At 37.0% G+C, this 22430-nt stretch overlaps 1 protein-coding gene across 1 annotated transcript in view; it reads left to right on the top strand.

Annotated features, from left to right (window-relative positions):
• Acer3 (alkaline ceramidase 3) overlaps window positions 1-22430 on the top strand; it is a 71067-nt gene that overhangs the window by 27316 nt on the left and 21321 nt on the right. The window contains exons 2-5 of the mRNA XM_051192286.1: window positions 6916-7026; window positions 11432-11484; window positions 12405-12457; window positions 18944-19025. Of these exons, the coding sequence (XP_051048243.1) occupies window positions 6916-7026; window positions 11432-11484; window positions 12405-12457; window positions 18944-19025 (299 nt within the window). The remainder of the gene's footprint in view (window positions 1-6915; window positions 7027-11431; window positions 11485-12404; window positions 12458-18943; window positions 19026-22430) is intronic.

Here is a 22430-nt window from a genome sequence, read left to right as displayed (position 1 = left end):
AAACGTAATGTGTGTGTAAACTTATATTTACATACCACAACACACACACATGGAGGGGAGAGGACAACTTGCAGGAATTGTTCTTTCCTGTCATTGTACGGGTTCCAAGAATTGGACTCATGTCATCAGGTTTAGAGTCAGGGCAGGTGCCATCCTTCATGCTATCTTGATCAATTTGTAGTACCTTTTACCATTTTAGTGAGTGAATGAATGAATATAAGGCCACTGCTCTTGTATAAGACACATAGTGAAGAAAGATCTATGCAAGGTAACCCAAGCTGAGTGCTCAGTGAGAGTTTAGAAGATTACGTGCTGTAGGAAGAGCAGTCAGTTTTCTGTAAGGTGGTTGGAGAAAACTTAACCTATTATCAGTAGATTTGAGTTGGGCTCTGAAAGTTTTAATTAAAATGTAAAGGAAGTTGAGATGATCAAAATCACCATTTTTAGATTTTTCCATTTTAGTTGTGCCTCTTCATCGCTTAGCATGTTTGAAAACGTTTCATTCTTGGCCTGTGGATAACTCTGATACTTCCATTCAACAAATATCCCCTCAGTGTTCAAGACCATCTTTTCTTGTTCTTCTACTCATGTGATCTATTTAAAGTCCTTTTCAATGTTTAGTGTTCACCTTGGACCTGTCTAAGGTAGAGTTGGATACCCACAGTACTTTTCTGCTGAGTCTCTTCCTCCCCTGTAACCTCCATCTTACCAGGTCAGGGTTTTCCTGAGCCATGACTGATGTGGAGCTTGAGCTCCTCTCTTATCTCTTTACTTGTGTTTCTTCACAAACCTAAATTCTGCTTCCATTGTAATTTAATATGTATATTTTATTTTTATAGTTTATCACTTTAAATTTTTTTAATGTGAAAAATACTTTTCATAAGCCATGGTGGAATGTTTGTTTGTTTTACTTTTTCATTTTTAACTATGTGTATTTGTTTGTGTCCCTGCGTGGGTATGGGAATGAGTGTAGGTATTAGAGGCCAGAAGTTATTGGTTTTGTTTTGTTTTGAGACAGGATCTCTCTACATAGCCCTGGATGTCCTATAATAGGCCAGGCTGGCTTTGAACTCACAGAGATCCACCTATTTGTTTCTGCCTCTGAAGTGCTGTTATTAAAGGTATGCACCATCATGCATGACCCAAAAGATATTGGATGTGCTTAGAATGAATACGTGTATATGTATCATCTGATCATCTGTAATTGTTTAAATATTTTTCATTTATAGATTGTTAAACAAAGATGTTAGCTAACAAATAAATCACCTCTACAGAACAGTGTGCTGCCTACCATAAATTGGAAAGATTAAATTCCAAGATCTGCCTGTCCTCCTCTAGCTCTGAAGGCCCAGGAGTTTTTAGCACTGTTTGGATATTTCATTAAATTATTTGGCAAAATGAAATTTGGGGAAACTTCGTGATTACTTTACAGCTTTCATCAATGTACCTCATTTGCTGGCTAGAGGAGAGCTTTCGAAGCATCAGTAATACACAATTGGTATTTTTTGGAGCTTCACTATGTTTTAATGCTTCTATATTTTGATTCTTAGCTCTGGAAGATGGTTGTATACTTGTAAATTCATCTGAACTCAAAATTGCAGCATCTAGTCATCTCAGGGCCCTAATGTATTTTGCCAAATACTGAGCAGTTAGCTTGCTGAACACACTAGCACCACCTACTGTCATGCTGAAACAAAACATCTGTCTTATATATCTTCATACAGAGTTCTCTAAACTTATCCTTTGTTTATTATTCTTTCCCTCCTTTCTCTCTCTCTCTCCCTCCCTCTCTCTCTCTCTCTCTCTCTCTCTCTCTCTCTCTCTCTCTCTCTCTCTCTCTCTCTCTCACACACACACACACACACACACACACACACATGTGACTACAGCACATGACCAAAATAATCTGAAGATTTATCTTAGCTTCAACTTGTCCTGGTAGGGCAGGCGTGGAAGCCAGAATGTGATGGAGGCTGTTCACATTGTGGACCAAGAAACAGAGTTCATGACAGAAATGAGGGGTTATACACAACCTTCAAGGACTTGCCCTTAATGACCTTGTTTCTGCCAGCTTGACCCTATCTCCTGCACATTCCAGAACCTTCCAAAGTAGCATCATCAGCAGAAGAACAGGTGGTCAAATCATGATCTTGTGGGGGAGTCATTTCAGCTTCAAATCATAAAATCATAGTTTAATATGTGAGTCTTCATTGAAAAAAATGACTGTTAAGCAACTCTGAAATTACTAGAATATTGGTAACCTGGCCTATAAATTATATAAAGAGACCGCTTAACTTCTCAGATTATTTAAATTATTTTTACTTCTATGTGTTTGCATGTGTGTAGAGAGGGTTCACTTACCCATGCATGTGGGTGTAGAGGCCAGAGGTTAGCATTAGGTGTCCTCATTCACTTTCCACCTCACTGTTTTGAAACAGGATCTCTCACTGAACCTGGAGCTCATCATTTCTAATAGATTGGCTAACTTGTGAGCCCTGGAATCTGCCAGTCTCAACTCCAACCCCTAATAGCAAAAGTTACAGTTATATGCTACCACATTCACATGATTTATGGGGATCTGAACTCAGATCCCATAGTTACACAGAAAATACTTTACTTACTGAGTCATCTCTCTAGCCCTTTTAGAAAAGATTGTTTAATTAATTTAAATAAATATTCAAGCAGAATTTTTATTCAGTAAATATTTAGCAACTACTGTGTTGTATATGAATGAATGTCTTTATTTCCAGAAAATAAACTGTTTTTAATATACTTTTCTAGAACTTAACTCCAAATCCAACTAAATTCTTAGCAGAAGTAATTTAGCCTTTATTTTTCTATCATTCATCTTTTCAATACTTAAGATTACAAAACACTACAGGCACATTAAAATATGTGGAAAAGAAAAGGAAAAACTCAGACTCCCATTTTTATGTGGTTATTAGGGCACCTCTACCAGCCAAAGTTCAGTTCAGACGCAATTGATGAAAGAAGTTTAACTGCTAGAATCAATTTATTGCCTGTTCTTTGCTCTAAATTCAGTATTTATTCTATACTATCTTTAACTGTTCCTTTAACAATAGCAGTTGTTAAACTTGGTCAGTAGAGGGCACTAGAGATACATTGCAGGAAGAAGGGTGTTGGTGTATTGGCCAGGCAACTTCTTGGGTGCCTGTTCTTGAAGTCCATGTGAAATTACTACCATATAGCTCCTACAAGTTCAGGAAGCTTCTCTAGTACCTAGGTCCTGAAGTTAGTCCAAAGCACATAATAGCCAATAACTTCTTCCCACACCTGCAGGGTGGTCAGCTTTTGCTGGTACCTTAGAAGACAGTTTTCTGACATGGGTGAGGTGTGTGTGTGTGTGTGTGTGTGTGTGTGTGTGTGTGTGTGTGTGTGTGTGTGCGCGCGTGCGTGCATGCAAGCATATGTGTGTGTTTGTGAAATGGGCTCATGTATCCTATGCTGCCCTCAAATTCTTTATGTAGTGGATGATGACCTTCAATTTCTGATGTTTCTCCTGAGTGCTAGGAATTGTGCTCAGGGCTTTGTGCATGCTAGACAAACACTGTCAGTGCAACTATATGCCCCAACCTTCTGTCAGGTTTTAATGGGTGGATTTCAGCAAGTTTGGTAGCATGTCTCACAGCAGCTTCTCTATGTTCAGTGAACCATGGCTGTTGGTCAGTATTTCAGCCCTGAGAGATTGTCTTTACCACAGTGAGTAGGGATAGTAGGTCTGCTCTCCTTGCTCCTACTTTTTTTTTTATTCTGCAGAGTTCTCTTTACTTCTTACCAACTAGCCACTCTATTTCCTTCCTTTAATAAATAATTAATATTATTAATATTAATAATAATCTGATCTTGAGATCCTTAAGTATATTTTACCAGGTGATCTGGCTCCAGTATTATTTTTTATTTTTGAAACCAAGCCTCATACAGCCCAAGCTACCCTTCAGTTCACAGTGCAGCTGAGTATAACCTTAAACCTCTGATCTTTATGCTCCCAAGTGCTGGAATTATAGGTATGCATCACCTGGTTAGTGTGATATTGGAAATCAATTCCTAGCATCTAGTGTCTCACAAATGTTAGGCAAGAACTCTGCCAACTGAGGTACATCTTACCCCCTTTAGCAGCTCTTTATTGTAAATGTTTCCTGCTCAAATTGCTCCATGTCTTACCAATTCTGATTAGAACCTGAGTAATAGCAGTTTTTAATTTTTAAAAGTTTTAAGTCTGCAATCATATATTATTTTGTTTAGTAAACTTAAATTGGCTATCATTTATATTTCTTATTTAAAGAGCATTTTTTATCTATTTTTTAAATCAACTTTTTAATTTTCTTTTATTCCATTGTTCCCCTTGCTCCCACCCTACCCTTGGAGCTGAGGAGTGAACCAGAGTGTTGTGCTTCGTAGGCAAGCCCTCTACCACTGAGCTAAATCAGATCCTAAATCAGCTTTTTAAAACCACATGGCTGGAGAATTGTCTCAGAGGTTAAGAGCACTTGTTGCTCTTGCACAAGACACAACACCCATATGGTGCCTCACAATCACCTGTACCTCTAGTCCCAGGGAATCTGATGCCTTCTTCTGAACACCAGTGAATGTCAACATCTACAGATGTTCATCTCTTATATAAAATGGCCTAATATTCTTATATAGTCTGCACAATCCTTCAACATATGCCATGATCCCTTGATTATTTATAATAACCTAACACAATGTAAATATTGTGTAATAGTTACTATACTTAATTGTTGAGGGAATAATGATGAGAAAAAGTCTGTGTTTAGTACACACATTTTGAAAATATTTGAATCAGTTGATATAGAAATCACAGATATGTAGGACCAACTATATATGGTTATACTTTACAGTATTACATGTATTTGAATTAGCCTAATATTCAGTAACATGTCTGGGTCAGTTGAGACCAACTTGACCAAACAGATTTTCTAATATTTTATCAAATACCCTACCAACATTTTGACATATAAATTACCTATTTTTCCTTGTAATTTTCCTGCAGTTTTTTACTTTCAGCTGTGCCATCACTAATTTTCAGCTGCGCCATCCCTAATATTTTGGACAGCAGTCCTCTTGATCCTTTACTTTCCTGTGTTGTAGTCCCTGTTTCTTAGATTTTTACCTCATCTTTTCTCATAAGTAATGTCCTTATTTTGACTCATTATATTATCTACTTGGTTCCAGAGAAAAGATGTGTTGCAAATATATTTTTCCAATCCTTGATTGTTTGAGAAAATATCTCCATTCTACTTTTTCAATTAATTGATGATTTATCTTGATATTAGTAACTATATTGAAAATCATTCACTTGAAATGTTGAAAATGTTACTCATCTCTGCCTATAATAAAATTTGAATTGTTTAATCATTTCTTTCCTTGTTTTACTAGCAACTTTTGCGACATTTTATTCTTTTGCTATTCTTGTTGAATTTCATTTTTATTTTTATGACATTTATTTACATGTGTGGGTATGCATATGCATCCCAGAACACATGTGGAGTTCAGAAAACAATATGAAGGAATTGATTCTTCCACCATATATATATGGATCCCAGGAATTAACATCAGGTTGTCAGACTTAGTGACACACCTTTGCCCACTCTGCTTCTTTGCTGTTCCTTAGAACTTTGTTTTTGTAAAGATAGTATGATGGTAGTTGTCATTCTGTAAATATGTTTCTCTTATTGATTGATGAATAAAACACTGTGACCAATAGGGCAGCAAGACAGGGCAGGTCTAGGAGATGTGGAGGATTCTGGGCAGTGTAGGCAGAAAGTAGTCGTCATGGGGTCCCTGGAAGAGAGGTTGCTAGTTAGGTGTTCTCTGGTAAGAGAAGACCATATAGATATACATAGGTTAATAGTTATGGTTAATAATTAAGACAGAGCTAGCCAATAAAAAGACCTAGCCAAGCTGTGGTGCACATCTTTAATCCCAGCACTTGGGAGGCAGAGGTAGGCGGATCACTGTGAATTCAAGACCAGCCTGGTCTACAAGAGCTAGTTCCAGGACAGCCTCCAAAGCCACAGAGAAACCCTGTCTCAAAGAAACCAAAAGAAAAGAAGAGAAGCTTGCCAGTGGCCAACAATATAAGTCTGAGTGTTCATTTGGGGTTGACGCTGTTGTGGGACCAGGCAGGCAGAAAAGAATGCTTGTAACAGTGGTGGCACATGCCTTTAATCCCAGCACTTGGGAGGCAGAGGCAAGTGGATCTCAGTGAGTTCAAGGCCAGCCTGGTCTGCAGAGTGAGTTCCAGGACAACCAGAACTGTTACACAGAGAAAACCTGCCTCAAAAAACAAAAACAAAATATACCAAAATAAACAAACAGAAACAAAACAAAACAGAAAAACAAGAAAGGAAGAAGGAAAAGCTCCACTGTATTACAAAAAAATTGAATTTTAAAAATCTCTTGTCTCATGTCTTGGAAAATGAAATATTACAAAGCACATAAAATGTAGACTTTCAGTTCATTGCTTTTCAGTTCCACAGCCAAAATAATAACCCTAGTTATTTATATTATTTTATGTTATAATATCAGTATTTATATGATAATTTGCTTACAGAGAACCACACTTGGAGTATCATCTTTGGCTAACTTACTGTTGTAACTCAGGTTTTTTGGGGACCCTTTCCTTGTTTACTTTTAGAATTTAGAATTTGTCTTAAGTGGTTATGCTCTAAAACATTCTTAGTTTCATTTTCAGGAAGTATCTTTGCTTTATTTGTTTATTTTGAGAAATTTTTATTGAATAAAGACTTTTCTTGAAGTACCTTGGCAGTCTTTCTAAGGAGTTCCTTATTTAACTGTTGCTAAAGAGCAAATTAATGTGTTCTTAAGTGTTACTGGTCAATCTAAATGTCTTCTTTTGTTTTTCCACTATAGGGAATACAGTAAGTAATCTGATTATGATCATACCTCCTATTTTTGGTGCAATTCAGAGCATTAGAGATGGACTGGAAAAACGGTACATTGCTGCTTATTTAGCACTCACAGGTATGTAGAATACTTCATTTGAAAACAATGGTGTGCTATAATATAATCTTCCTGACTTAAACAGTCTCAAATGAATAAATAAACACAAAAAAACTATAACATATGAAAGATAATGTCCATAAGTAAATTAAGAGGTCTCACATAATATCTGTTCATAGAGGAGTCTCCATGAAAACCTCAGGATTCAACAAAAAGTTGAACAACTATAGTGGAGCCTGGGACCTAAAAAGTACCCACCCACACCCAGTTGTGCTCCTGAGTTCAAGCCCTATACTAAGGGCTTGAATATAGCTTTGTTTCATATGCCAAAGTGTTCAGAAGGAATAGTGTATATTAGAGCAGTAGCAGAGAGGTTTATCTGCCTTCTGACATTGGTCTTGACAGTAGACCTGAAATTTACTCTTTTCTTGGCTCAAACTCTGATCTATATCTCATTGTAGTTGGGGAACTGTCCAAACTCCATGAGAAACTGCTGGGAGATGCATGCATGTCTGGGCCACCAGCATAGGTTCACCCATTACTATGTCACAACAGATCTTAAGGATATCCAGTGTCAGCTCCAGCTCCTGTTGCTGCAGTCACAGAACTGTCACATCTGTGGGGAGGCATCAGAGTCATGCATACTTGGTCTGCCACAAGTTTCTTGAGCTTTCTCAACACCTTCTGAGTAACCTCCCTGCATCTTCTGCAGCTCTATGTAGCTAGGCTCCCCAATCAACCTTGGAGCCCTTATAAAACTCATAACATCCCAGTCTAAGAGCATCCCTTAGTACTAAAATGTTTGCAATGGCTACAGACTTAGGAAATGCAAAGCTGCCTGCTTAGAATTTCTGAACAGGTTAAGTGAAGAAAGATGGTACAAAGAAAGCCACACTGGCAGAGACTGAAATAACATCTAATTCTTCAATGAGAAGATAACATTTCATGCCTAAAGTATCAAAAACAAGCAGTGAAATATGACCTCACAAATAGCAAACAGACAAAATAAGTTGTCAGTGATTGACCCCAGAAAAACAGAATCTATCAAAAAAAATTCAAAGTAGTTTGTTTAAGGAAGCTTAACTCGGGGGCTAGAGAGAGGTTCAGTGGTATAGAACACTTGTTGCTCTTGCATAGGACCTGGTTTCAGTTCCCAGCACCCACATGGTAATTTACAACTATCCATAGCCCCAGTTTCAGGGGATCTGACACCCTCTTCTGTCCTTTGCAGATATGAGGCATATATGTGGTGCACAGACATACATTCAGGCAGAACACTAATACACATAAATATATCTTAAACAATTTTTTAAAGGAAGCTTCAACCATAAAAAACAATTAAGAAATCTATTGGAGAAGTTTAAAGGAAAGATAGAAATACTATTTTAAAAATCAAACAAAAATTATGGAACTGAAAAATATAACGTATGTAATGAAAAACTACAGTAGAGAGCACCAACAGTAAATCAAGCATGAAAAAGAATGTGAATCTGAAAGGTTATTTAAATATATATATCAGGAGAAAAAAAATAAAGAGAAATGAAAAGGGTGTAAGGGATTTGTAGAATAATATCAAAATAGCATTTATATGAGTTACTTGAGTTCATGAAAAGATAGAAGACAGAGAGTAAAAGGTAAGGAATTATAGGGATGGAGATATAACTCAGTTGGTAGAATGCTTGCCTAGCATGCACCAAGATTTGGCTTTGATCCCAGGTACTATGTAAAGCAGATGTAATGGCTCATGCCTGTAATCTCAGCAGACAGGAAGTTCAAAATTTCAAAATCATCTTTGCTACATAGCAATTTAAGGCTAGCTTAAGTAACTATAATAATTATGTGAATAATAAAATATAAATTGTGATATCAGAAATTTGAAATATAGGAAGGGGAAAAGTTAATATATGAAGATTTTTACCTGGGCAGTGGGGGTGATCACCTTTAATCCTCCTAGCACTTGGAAGGCAGAGGCAGGAGGATCTCCAAGTTTGAGGCCAGCCTGATCTACAGAGTGAGTTCCAGAATGGAGGGCTACACAGAAACTTTGTCTCCAAAAACAAACGAACAAACAAAAATGAAGATTGTTGTTTCTCCTTCCTTCTATGTGATCAAACTTGAGTTTTTAATCTCTTAGCATAACATATTATAAGACATTCTTGGTAATGTCTTAGTAGTCATAAAGCAAAAATACACTAAAAATAAAATACATAGAGTTAGACTATACTAGAGAAAAGTTACTACCACAAAGAGTACTAGAAGAAAAAAGTATATACAAAACAACTGAAAGGTTTATAATATAGTAACAAGTCCTTATCAGTGATTACCTTGGATGTAAATAAATTAACATTTCCAATTAAAAATCACAGACTACTTGATGATTGAAAAACAAAACTCAAAATTGTGTATTGCTTCTAGCTGAGATATTCTATAAAAATGTATTCTGAAAGGATTAGCTATACTGATGTTAACTAAAATACTGAGTGTAAAAATTGTAAAACAAAAAACAAAAAAAGACAAAGATGATCATTAACAGGTCAGTTCAACAATCATGAATAAATAAACACACACACACCAAACAAACTATAATGCAATAAAAAAGGAGACTTCAACACCCTACTTTTAGCAATGGTCAGATTATCCAGACAAAACTCAACTTAACAAAAAATCCCAGCAGATTTAACTTGTACTGTAGACCAAATAAATCTGAAATGCATTTATGGACCATTACACCCAACAGTTACAGAATACATGCATACCTCAACATTACATGGAACATTCTCCAGGACATCACATTTTGACTCACAAAACAAGATTTAACAATTTAAGATTGAAATTATATTAAGTATCTTTGTGATCAGAATGGTGTAAAACTACAAATAAATAACAGGAAACATGTTAGGAACTCTACAGATATGCTGTATTTCCATTTTTCATTAATTCACTATTTATTTAGGAGCATATACCTTAGTTTCTCCATATCTGTCTCTGAATAGTTATATGCCAACAAATGAGATAAAATAGAAATACACAAATTCCTGGACATATGTAGATTACCAAATATTGATAAAATGGTGTCTCCAGTCATGGGGCAAAGATAAAGTATTTATAATTGATGCTAGAGAAAATAATTGACTTTATACCTTATATCATACACAAAAATAAATTCTAAATTGATCAGAAGTATAAATATAAAAACCAAAATATAACAAATACTGAAAGAAAAAGTGTGAATTTATGTCCAGCATTTTTGAAAGACTTTCTGTGATTTTAAATCCAGATGTAAGGAAAGATGGACAAATAGAACCACATACCTGACCAGGTGTAATAGGGCATATGTAATCCCAGCTACTTGGGAGACTTGCATACATAGTGTGAGATCAATTTGTACAACTTTTGGCTTGGGATGCTCAGTGGTAGAGCTATGCCTAGCATGATCATAGCCTTAGCATTAATCTCTAGTACTACAAAAAGGAGGAAGGTGCTTTTTCTGTTTTCTCCTTTCAATTGGCTTGAAATGGAATTATGGACTGTTGATACAATTATTTATTATATAAGCCCAACCTAGCTACAAAATTTTATTAGCCATGCTTACAAAGTCCACTTTGGGGCCAGAAAATTGAAAGTGTCTTTTATGCCCATCCCTGTAAGTATTTCCTAGATATATAAGTTGTATATAAGATATTTTACAAAGGAAGCTGAGTTAGAATCTCTTCCTTATTACTTAATAGCTGTATACCATGTGTAAACCTTTGTTGTCAGTGAATTACATGAAGGCCATATGGTAACTGATAATGGTTCTGTATAGATGAAAGACCTAGAGCATATATATCGATCAGCACACTTGGCATAAAACCTCAATACATAGAACTATTGTGGCAGAGACAGCCCCAAACTGCCACCAGGGTCTGAGATGTCCCCTTGGATCCTTGACTATATGCCACAGAAAGAAGCAAAGTTAGTAAGTAGTCACACACAGAGACAGCAGTACACTTTCTCAAGAAAGTTCTCAAAAGAACTGCATTTAGGTGTCCATACAGTAGTTTTGTATACATGATTGTTACTGTCTAAATTTTATTGCTAGGTTTTATGGATCAGATGAGTACATGACAGTGTGAAAGGAAACTGACCAACTATGTACATTAAAGCTTATCCTGAGCATCCAGGACTTTATAGAAATAATACAGTAGTGTTATCTAGTCATCTACTTAGTAGGAAGTATTTTAGAAAAATTTATACTGTACTTGTTTTCTTCTGTGCCAAAATCCTCAATCATAACACTAACTCAGCATCATCTGAATATTGTCACAAGACCTTATAAACTTTATTTATTTCAAAACTTAATACTTTGAAATGTCTTACTGTCTTCTGGAGTCACTCCAGCCCCCAAAGAATTTCTTGCTAATCCTTTTATTTGTCTTAATTTCAGTGGTAGGAATGGGATCCTGGTGTTTCCACATGACTCTGAAATATGAAATGCAGGTGAGTAATGGCAAAAGTAAGTGATTATTTCTGTCTATTTGGAGACACTTCCAATTTGAGAAAAGAACACATAACTAAAGAATATTAAAAGGGGGAACTTGTCATCACTTCAGGTCAAAGAACTCAAATTGACCATATAAAGAAGTAGTATGGCTTTCTATTTTTGTGTGCCAACTCTGTGCAGACATATATAATTTTAGAACAGCATTAAAGAAGACTGTTACATGGAGGTGCCCTAAAAAGTTGTAAGCAGTTCACAAAATCATTATATTCTTAGGTGCCTGCAGTCTTTCATGTGTCAGTGGTATCCATTTGAATGGGGTGGACACTGTTTTGTTTCTGTCTTTGCTGAGAAGAGGTTATATATTTAGTTATTTGAAGACTTATCATCACTAACGAGACAGGGTTACTCTGTGTAGCCCTGGCTATCCTGAAATTCAAAATTGATTATTTTATATGCTAACTACAGAGGACTTAGTATTCACATGGCAGCTCACAGCCATCTATAAAATTAGTAACAAATCTCTATTTTACTTCCCAAATATTTCTCAAATCTTCATATTTACAATCATTTCTGATTTCCTTGGCCTGGACTCTGATTATAAGGCTGCTCTCTGGGGAAAGTCAATCAGATGTACTACCTAGATGTCTGTCTTAGAAGGGGTAGATAGATAACTTTGATGGTTCAAAAACAACAAACTATACAAGTGATGAATACGTTAAATAATTAGTAAGAGAAATTAAATAAGAATTAATAATTTTGGGGAAAGCAAGTAGGAATTGAATCCAGGGCCTGCACATGCTAAGTAATGCATTCTACAGCTTAAGAGATGACAATAATAATCATTCTGAAGTTTTATTTTGACTTCCATGGTTATAGCTGTACTGTATTCACATCTTTATCTCTCTGCTTCTTTTAGCTGTTGGATGAGCTCCCTATGATTTACAGCTGCTGCATTTTTGTGTACTGCATGTGAGTTCTTACATTTTAAATTGAATTCAATGTGGGTTTTGGTCCAATTATATTATTAGGACATGTAGTGTAAAGATAAAAATTTTATGACATTAATGAGAAAGTTTGTTTTTAGGAAGCTACAGGAATCTCAAAACCCTAATATCAGTTTAGATAGTATCTTAATTTGGCTTAAATACACATTTTGCCTTTTCTTAAGGGAAGAATGTATCCAAATTGTGCCATAAATGTTTTAGGGTGGTTTCTCTGTACTATGATATGAATGGTTTCTTTTTTAGTTACTGCTTTTTAAAAATATTTTTATTTTATCTGTATGAGCATTTTGCCTGCATGTATGTCTGTGTACCATGAGCATGCCTGGTATGAAAAGTTCAGAGGAGTGTATTGGATTCTCTGGAACTAGAGTTATAGAGGGTGTGAGCCACCATATACATGCTAGAAACTGAATCCAGGTTTTCTGCAAGAGTAGCTAGTACTCGTAACTACTGAGCTAGCACCAGTTTCTTTTGTTGCTGTTATTAGTGTGCATGCTTGTATGTATGTGCATACACCACAGTGTACCTGTTAGGTCACAAGACAACTTTCAGATGTGGATTCTTTCCTTCCATACTGGTATACTGAGATTGATCATAGATCTTCAGGATTGAACTATATATAATTGCTTTTACTTGCTGAACCATCTCATTAACCCATGAACTGTTTCTTAATAAAAGCTTGCCTGAAAAAACTATTATAGAGCTACAGTAATTAAAACAGCTTGGTATTGGCATAAAACAGACAGGTAGACCAATGGAATTGAATCAAAGACAGTGATATTAATCCACACACCTATGTACACCTGACTTTTGACAAAGAAGCTAAAATTATAGAATGGGAAAAAGCATCTTTTACAAATAGTGCTGGTATAACTAGAGATAGACATGTAGAAGAATGCAAATAGATCCATACCTATCACCATGCATAAAACTCAAGTCAAATTGAATAAAGACATCAACATAAATACAGCCACATTGAACCTCATTGAAGTGAAAGTGGGAAGTAGCCTTGAATGCATTGGCACAGGAGACTGCTTCCTAAATAAAATACCAGTAGCACAAACACTGAGAGCAACAATTAATAAGCGGGACCTATTGAAAGAGAAGTTTCTATAAGGCAAAGGACACGGTCAAAAAGACAAACAGCAGCCTAAAGAATGGGGAAAGATCTTCACCAACACCACATATGATAGAGGGCTGATCTCCAAAATATACAAAGAATTCAAGAAACTAGACACCAGAATACCAAATGATCTAGTTAAAAAATGGGGTATACAAGTGAGTCACATCCATGCAACAAAGACATCTGTTCAGTTACCTTCATAACAGCATTATTTGTGACAGCAAGAACCTGGAAGCAACCTAGATGCCCCTCAGCTGAAGGATGGATAAAGAAGATGTGGCACATTTACACAATGGAATACTACTCAGCGAAGGGGGAACAAAACAAAACAAAACAATGGAATCTTGAAATTTGCAGGCAAATGGATGGAACTTGAAGAAACCATCCTGAGGTGAGGTAACCCAGTCACAAAAAGAGGAAGATGGTATGTACTCACTCATATATGGATTTTAGACAAAGGCAAAGGATCACCAGCTTATAATTCACACCGCCAGAGAAACTAGGATACGAGGAGGAACCTAAGAGATTCATACAAGGTTCCTCACAGAAGGGGAAAAGAACAAGAGCTCCTGAGCATATTGGGAGTGGGAGTGGGGGCATTGAGTGTTGAGGGAGTTAGGAGAAAGAGAAGGGGAGGAGAGGAGAACATATGGGACCAGGAAGATTGAATCGGGGAATGAATAGAAGAGAGCGAGAAAAAGAGGTACCATAACAGAGGGAGCCATTATAGGTTTGAGGAGAAAACTGACTAGAGAAATGTCCAGAGACCTACAAGGATGACCCCAACTAACAATCTGAGCAACAGTGGAAAGGCTACCTTATATACCCTTCCCTGATAATGAGATTGATAACTAACTTATATGCCATCATAGAGCCCTCATTTAGTAGCTGATGGAAACAGAAGCAGACACCCACAGCTAAATACTGAGCTGAACTCCTGGAATCCAATTGCAGAGAGGGAGGAGTGGTAAGAAAAGGGGTCAAGACCAGGCTACAGAAACCCACAGAGACTGCTGACCTAAACAAAGGAGAGCTCATGGACCCCCCCCCCCAGACTGATAGTTAGGAAAACAGCATTATACCAAGTCAGACCTTCCTGAATGTGGGTCTCAGAAGGCCTGGGCAGTCTAAGGGACCTCTGACAGTGGAACCAGGATGTATCCCTCGTGCACAAAAGGACTTTGGGAGCACATTCCTCATGAAGGGATACTCCCTTAGCCTAGAGGCAGGATGTGGGGTGGGGGCCTAGATCCTACTCCAAATGACTTGACAGTTTTTGATGATCCCTCCTGGAAGGGATCACCCTCCCTATGGAGTGTATGGGGGGGGGAAGGGAGGGAGGGAAAAGGAACTGGGATCAATATGTAAAATAAGAAAAAAGTATAAAAAAAGAAAGTAAAAATTACAATTAAAAAATGGGGTATAGAGCTAAACAGAGAATTCTCAACATAAGAAACTCAAATGGCTGAAAGACATTTAAGGAATTACTCAGCATCCTTAGCCATCAGAGAAATACAAATCAAAACATCTCTGAGATACCATCTTATACCAATCAGAATGACTAAGATCAAAAACACTAATGACAATTTATGCTGAAGAGGATATGGGGTAAAGGGAACACTTCTCTATTGCTGGTGGAAGTGCATTTTGCAAAGCCATTTTGCAAATCAGTATGGTGGTTTCTCAGAAAACTGGAAATCAGTCTACTTCAAGATCCTGCAGTACCACTTTTGGGCATATACTCAAAGGATGCACACTCATACCACAGGACATTTGCTCAACTATATTCACAGCAACATTATTCATAATAGCCAGAACTTGGAAACAACCTAGATACCCCATTGAAGAACGGATAAAGAAAATGTGGTTAAAAACAAACAAACAAATAAACAAAAATAGCATCTTGAAATTTGCAGACAAATGAACAGAAATAGAAAAATACATACTGAGAGAGGTAACCCAGACCCAGTACATATGGTACGTACTCACTCATAAGTGGATATTAGACATAAAGCAAAGGATAACCAGCCTATAGTCCATGACCCCAGAGAAGCAAGGTAACAAAGAGGACCCTAAGGGAAACATACATGGATTGGTCTAGGAAGGGGAAATAGACATGAGCTCATAAGTAAATTGGGACTGTGGGAGGGTGAAAGGGGAGAGAGGAGGAGAGGAGGGGTAGGAAGAAAACAGGATAGTCAAATTGGGGGAAGGATAGAGAGGAAGGGCAAGGAAAAAAGTATCTTGATAAAGGGAGGCATTATGGGATTATCAAGAAACCTGGCACTAGGGAAATTCCCTGGAATACACAAGGATAACCTCCCCAGCAATAGTAGAGAGGGTGCCTAAACTGACCTCCCCTGTAATCAGATTGAAGACTGCCATAATTGTCAGCATAGAGCCTTCATCCACTAACTGAGGGAAGCGGATGCAGAGATCCACAACTAACCACTGGGCCAAGCTCCTGGAGTCCAGTTGAAGAGAGGGAGGAGCGATAATATGAACAAAGGGATCAAGACCATGATGGAGAAACCCACAGAAACATCTGACATGAACTAGTAGGAGCTCACTGACTCTGGACTGACAGCTAGGGAACCTGCATAGGACCTAATTTAGCTTACAGTGGATGGCTTGGGAAGTTTGTAGGACTACTGGCAGTTGGGACCAAGATCTATCTATAGTGCATGAACTGGCTTTTTGGAGCCCATTTCCTATGGAGATACCTTGCTCAGTCTAGACATGGGGGTGGGGTGGGGGCTTGGTCCTGCTTTAATGTGATGATGGGACAGATATCGTTGACTCCCCATGGAATGCCTTACCTTCTCTGGAGAGCAGATGGGGAGTGGAGTGGAGGGATAGTGGGGGGAGCAGGAAGAGGAGAGGGGGGTGGGGATTGGTATGTAAAGTTTAAAACAAAAAAAAAAGCCTACCTGAAAAGTGAAGTACTCTCATAGTTATTGAGAATTTCATACAATGTATTTTGATCATCTTTTCCCTCTCCCCGAACTCTTCCCAGATCCATTCCTATCTCCCTAACCACCCAATGTTTTGTGTTGTTGTTGTTGTTGTTGTTATTATTATTATTATTATTATTATTATTATTATATCAAGTCCAATTTGTGTTGTTCAGCTACTCATGGGTGTGGGACTTTATCTTGATTATAATTGAAATATCAGTGGTCACACCATTAAAGAACCAGACTGTATTTTTCACAGCAGTTATCAAATGACAGTAGCTCCTCAGCTATGGATGGAGCTTTGTGGCCACCCCTGCACTGTCTCCTTATTTCACTTAATGAGGACAGTAGGTACTGAACTGGTTTTATACACAAGAAAGTAAAGCACAGAGAAATTTGGCAACTTGATCAAGGGTGTGAGCAGAGCTTCATTAATAAATATGCCAGACATACATTATGCAGGTTAATCTCTGAGGGACAGTAAAATATTCCTGGAAATAGCCCATGATAGAAAACTACAAGTGTCAGAATCTCTTTGACCCTGATTGGTTTTTTTGTTTGTTTTGAATTGGTTTTAGGATGTTCTTTGACCATATCAAGTGTGCTAAGCTGTCTAGACCTCCAACTAGTTTTAAACCTGCTTGCCTTTGTATGCTTTCATCTGTGAAGCATGTACTGGAAAAGCTTTATGATAAACATAGAAGTAGAAAGCCAAAGAGTCAAGGTACTAGCCTTTTATGGACAGGGCCAGATGAAGAAAGTAGCTATTTAACCTTTCTGGTGGTGATGATCTCCCTATTAGAACATGCCTCTTGCCAAGGATCTCTGTTATCCCTCTCCAGAAGAGGCAAAGAGGAAACACAAGAAAAACTGCACCCAATTGGGTGCAGAGCCTTAATTCCTACATCACAAATATGAAATTCCTAGGATGCTATAAAATCACTATGATCTGTCGATATGCATAGTCTGTGTGTTTGCTGCTCCACTCTCCTGTGTCAGCCCACAGGGGGGATAATAAAACTTACAGAGAGATGGATACTCCTTTTGGAGGAAGTAGCTCTGAAAGCATCCTGATTCAAGATGAGTGGAAACCATCCAATAAGTTTTGGATATATAAGAAAAAAGTAGATGTATAAAATAAAATAAAGTTGTGGTAACATTTGTGCATCTGGGTGATTTGCATGTATGTGTGACTGTGTGCCATGTGTGTGCCTATAGAGGACAGAGAAAGCATTGTGTCCCCTGGAACTGAATTGTAGATAGTTGTGAGTGGCTATATGATGCTTAACAATATTCTTTGAGACCACTTGAAATAAGTTCACTGCCTAACTCTTCTATACAATTATAAATTCATACAATTTAAAAGTAAGATACTGCCTCATATTTGTACCATTTTCAAAGTCATAAAAAGATAGAATTTAAAGGTGAAGAGAGCATAGAAACCTTCAATTCCATTTTCCTTTCTTTACAGAGAAGGAGATAAGCATGTAGTACAGTTTCTATGAGCAGTTAGTAAATTGAGAGTGCACTGCTGTCCATCGTAATACATAGTTCTTAAAGGTTGGGGGCTTACTGATGGCCACCCCCCCCATACAATCTTCTGTTCATCGGGCAGTAACCTAGTAATTGTCCGAAAAAACAATAAGATTATATCAATGTACACAAAAGATTCACAGTCTAGTTGGTGAGATACATAAGGAAAAATAATGACAGAAGCCTTTTTTTCCTCCTCCTTCTCTTCTTCAACTGAATCTCATGCTGCAGCCCAGGACTGGATAAAAAGCATGAGCTACTATGCCTAGCAGTACAGTGATCTCAGTAGTTTCATTTAGAGATAGATCATTAGTTGTAAGATACACAAATACACAAAGCTACTAGAGTTGAAGAAACTTCCTTTTTGTAAAAACATGAGGAAACTGTAACCAAATAGAAGGGAGTATAACCTTGCCTCATCAGAACTGGAAAGTTATGTCTTTGTGTCTTTGTCTTTACTCCATTCCTTTCTCTCCTCAACACTTCAAGTCTTTTCATTCACTTGTTTATTCACTTTGACTGCCTCCAGATTTCAGGCTTAGACAATCTGATACCATATTTTGAGTCCCTTTACTTAATTGATTTTTTTGTCTCCCCAACTTCATACTTGGAGAAGAGAGAACTTCATTGTCTCAGCTGAAGTTATGTGGCTACTGCTGATCCTGTTAGCCTCTTGTAATCTGTGCACAGTGCAGTGTTTCTAACACAGAGGGTGGGAAGGTAGAAATAGTGAGTACTGCTGGATCACAAGGACATATGTGGGCAAGTTGTAAGAAGCATTCAATTTGTTCCTGGTTATACATTATAAAGTAAATTTTATTTCTCTCTTATCTTAAAGGTTTGAATGTTTCAAGACAAAGAGCTCAATAAACTACCATCTGCTTTTTACTCTAGTTCTATTCAGTTTAATAGTAACCATGGTAAGTCGTACTTTATCTCCAGTAAGGTGTGCCATGTAGGAAATTGGAAGTTTCCAGTGTTTGCATGAAGCTATTCAAACTGAAATATTTTTATGCAAATATTTTTAGACTTTGCACCTTTATTTCCTTTTCAAAAATTACTTTTAATTGAAAAAAACTTTTAAAAGTTTGTTTTTAGATTTATTCTGTGTTTTGTGTGTGTTTGAGTGTTTTGTCTATATGTATGTGCATCATCGCTGTGACTGATGCCTGCAGAGGTCAGAAGATATTAGATTCCCTGGAGTTTCAGATGGTTGTGAGCCACCATGTAGGTGCTAGGAACTGAATCTAGGGCCTCTGTAAAAACAGTAAGTGCTTTTAACCAATGAGCCATCTCTCCAATCCCAATATAAATTGGTTCCCAAAATGAAATGGTTCTTAAAGCCAGGCACTGGTGGCGCATGCCTTTAATCCCAGCATTTAGGAGGCAGAGGCAGGCCAGCCTGGTCTTCTGTGACTGTTTTCATTGTTAACCTTGAATTAAGAAAATATTAATTGGAAATTTGTGTCAAAAACTAGAAATATAAAAGTGACTAAGAAGCAGTTGGTATCCATGAGGGAACTCATTCTACTAGGGAAGTTAAACAGGAACAAAGACATGCATCAAAAGATGACTGCAAGAATAAAGGTAAAAAACTGTCATATAATGACGTGAGAAAAGAGGATGAGTGCATTTACTCATCATACATAGTGCATACCTCTCTTAGAAAAGATCTCAATTTGGTTCCCTTATCAGGTGGCTCACAAATCCCTGTTATTCTAACTTTAGATGGATCTGTTGCCTTCTCAGCACCTGCATTCATGTGCAGGTGTGTTCATGTGTGTGCACACAAAATAATAAAACAAAATATAAATAAATTGCTTTAAAATCTAGTTTACTCTTGAAGCCATGATGAGTGTGTGTGTTTATTATACCAACACCTAGAGGCTAAAACAAGAGGATAAGAAGTTTGAGGCAATCCTGAGCTACATAGTATGTTCTAGGCCAGCTTTATCTGTATGACTTTGTTTCAGCATGCCTCTGCTTCCTTTCTAATTTTAATTAAAAAAAAAATACTGCCTGATGAGGATTGTACATGGCCTTAAGGCCAGCCTGAGCTACATAATGTTCTATTCTGAACCTAGAACTTAGAAAACAAAAACTAAGATTACTGCTTGAACCAGCCATGATGGGTTTGATGGGCTACATCAGGACTGTGTCTAAGGAAATAAAAACAACAACAAGAAAAAAAAAATGCTTTTAGAGTAGGTCAGAACAAACTTCAGAGAAGAAGCTCTTGAGTTAGATTTTAACTGATGAACAGCAGTTTTTCAGGCCTCTGGGCAAAAGTGTGGCACAGCATTTTTAGTCTTTTGAATTTCTATACACATAGACCTTAAAAGAGCATAGTGAATTGCTGTTTTTTAAAAATTACTATGTGCCAGATGTTTACTGAATACTTTGCCTTGATTGCCCAATTAAATTATGGGTATGCTTGAGATAGGTTTTATATAGGTGATTGCCATATGGTAGAGGAAAGTAGTAAATGGGTCTAGTGAGTTAGGCAAAATGTCAGGTGATAAAATCCCATGTGTGCTATGTTTAAGAGATTAAATTTCTTCTCTAAATAGTGTTGATCCATAAAATAGAAAAAACATGTAATCAGACAAGTTTAGAAAAATTACATGTTACAGATGATAGATTAAAGGAGTCTGGAGATTAAATTCATGAAATTTTCATACTTTGTAAAATATGGGACTAAGATTGAAGTAGTATAGTTGTGGGAATGAAAAGAAGCAGACATACCCAGTATGTGGGATGTAGGACCCATTGAATAGAGAGGGTAAAAGTAGAACAAAGACAGAATGGCTTCTCTTCTTCTTGCTTGGTTGTTAGCCAATTAACCATGTAAGTTGTGAGGCATGCCTGTAGTCCTAGCACTTAGTCAAGTCATGACATCCCAAGTTTGAGGCTTGCATAGACTACACAGCAAAACTGTCTTTTAAAATTAAAACATGGAGTAAGCATGTTGGGACAGGCCTGAAATCCCAGCACTTAGGAAGCAATTCAGGAGGATCACAAGTTAAAGGCCATTTTTTCTACATAGAAAATTTTGGGATCAGGCTACATGAGTCGTAAAATATAAAAATTAAATTGCCAGGTAATGGTGGCATACACCTTTAATCCCAGTATTCAGGAAACAGAGGCAGTTGGATCTCTGAGTTTGATGCCAGCCTGGTCTACAGAGTGAGTTTCAGGGTGAGCAGGGCTACACAGAGAAACCCTGTCTCAAAAAACAAAAAATTAAAATTAAAAGATAAAAATACATATAAAATAATAAGAGTGTGGTTGTAGTTTATTTGGTAAAGTGCTTGCCTAGTATACAGAACACCCTAGATTATATCCTCAGCACTGAATAAAGCCAAGTGTGTTGGTGTATGTCTGCATTTCTAAAACTTAAGTTAGGAAAGGGGAGGCAAGAGGATCAAAAGTTTGAGGTCATCTTTAAAAATGTAAGTTATAAGTTAAGAGATGTTACAGTCAGAAACAAATCAAGCTTTGGAATCAATTTAATGTGAGTTTGGATCTAATATGTTTACTTCTCTATCAGCTGTAATTTTTCTTACCATAAAATGAAGATAAAATAGAACTTGTTTTGTTTTGTTTTGCTGGCTTTTAGAGACAGGGTTTCTCTGTGTAGCATTGGAGCCTGTCCTAGAATTTGCTCTGTAGGCCAGGCTGGTCTTGAACTCACAGAGATCTATTTGTCTCTGTCTCCTGAGTGCTGGGATTAAAGGTGTGTGTCATCACTGCCTAGCTCAAATAGAACATTTTTTATACTAACTATAATATTAAGACCTGGCACATAATAAAGACACCATAATTCTTGGCCTAGAAAACATATTGAAGAGATATACCCTTAAGCCTGGCCTGTTGGTGCACACTTATAATCCCTGCACTTAGGAGATAGAGGCAAGAGGATTGTGAATTCAAGGCCAACCTACACTACATAAAGGGTTCCAGGTAGTATTTTGAAATAAACACAGACTAGATACATTCTCTTTATTGAATTTAGAGTTACAGGTAGTAAGTAGTCTTTTTATAGTAAGAATTTTATTTCAGAAATAAATTTTAGCTAAGTTTTAAAACTATGTGAAATTTCATTAGATTGCTACATTAAATGAAGACATAAAAGTGTCTAAGCCCAGTTGTAGATAACAAAGAGATTATATCTTATAGGGGAAAGCAACACACCAGTAGAATGCCAGAAAGTAGTATTTCTCAACCTTTGGGTCTGGTGTGACCCATATTATTTACATTACAGTTCATAACAGTAGCAAAATTATAGTTGTGAAGTAGCAACTAAAGAATTTTATGGTTGGGAG

This window comes from Phodopus roborovskii, unplaced genomic scaffold, assembly GCF_943737965.1.
Source record: "Phodopus roborovskii unplaced genomic scaffold, PHOROB, whole genome shotgun sequence".
NCBI classification, from domain to species: Eukaryota; Metazoa; Chordata; class Mammalia; order Rodentia; family Cricetidae; genus Phodopus; species Phodopus roborovskii.
The sequence above is the reverse complement of the archived record's forward strand: the minus strand, read 5'-3'. Positions and strand labels throughout refer to the sequence as shown.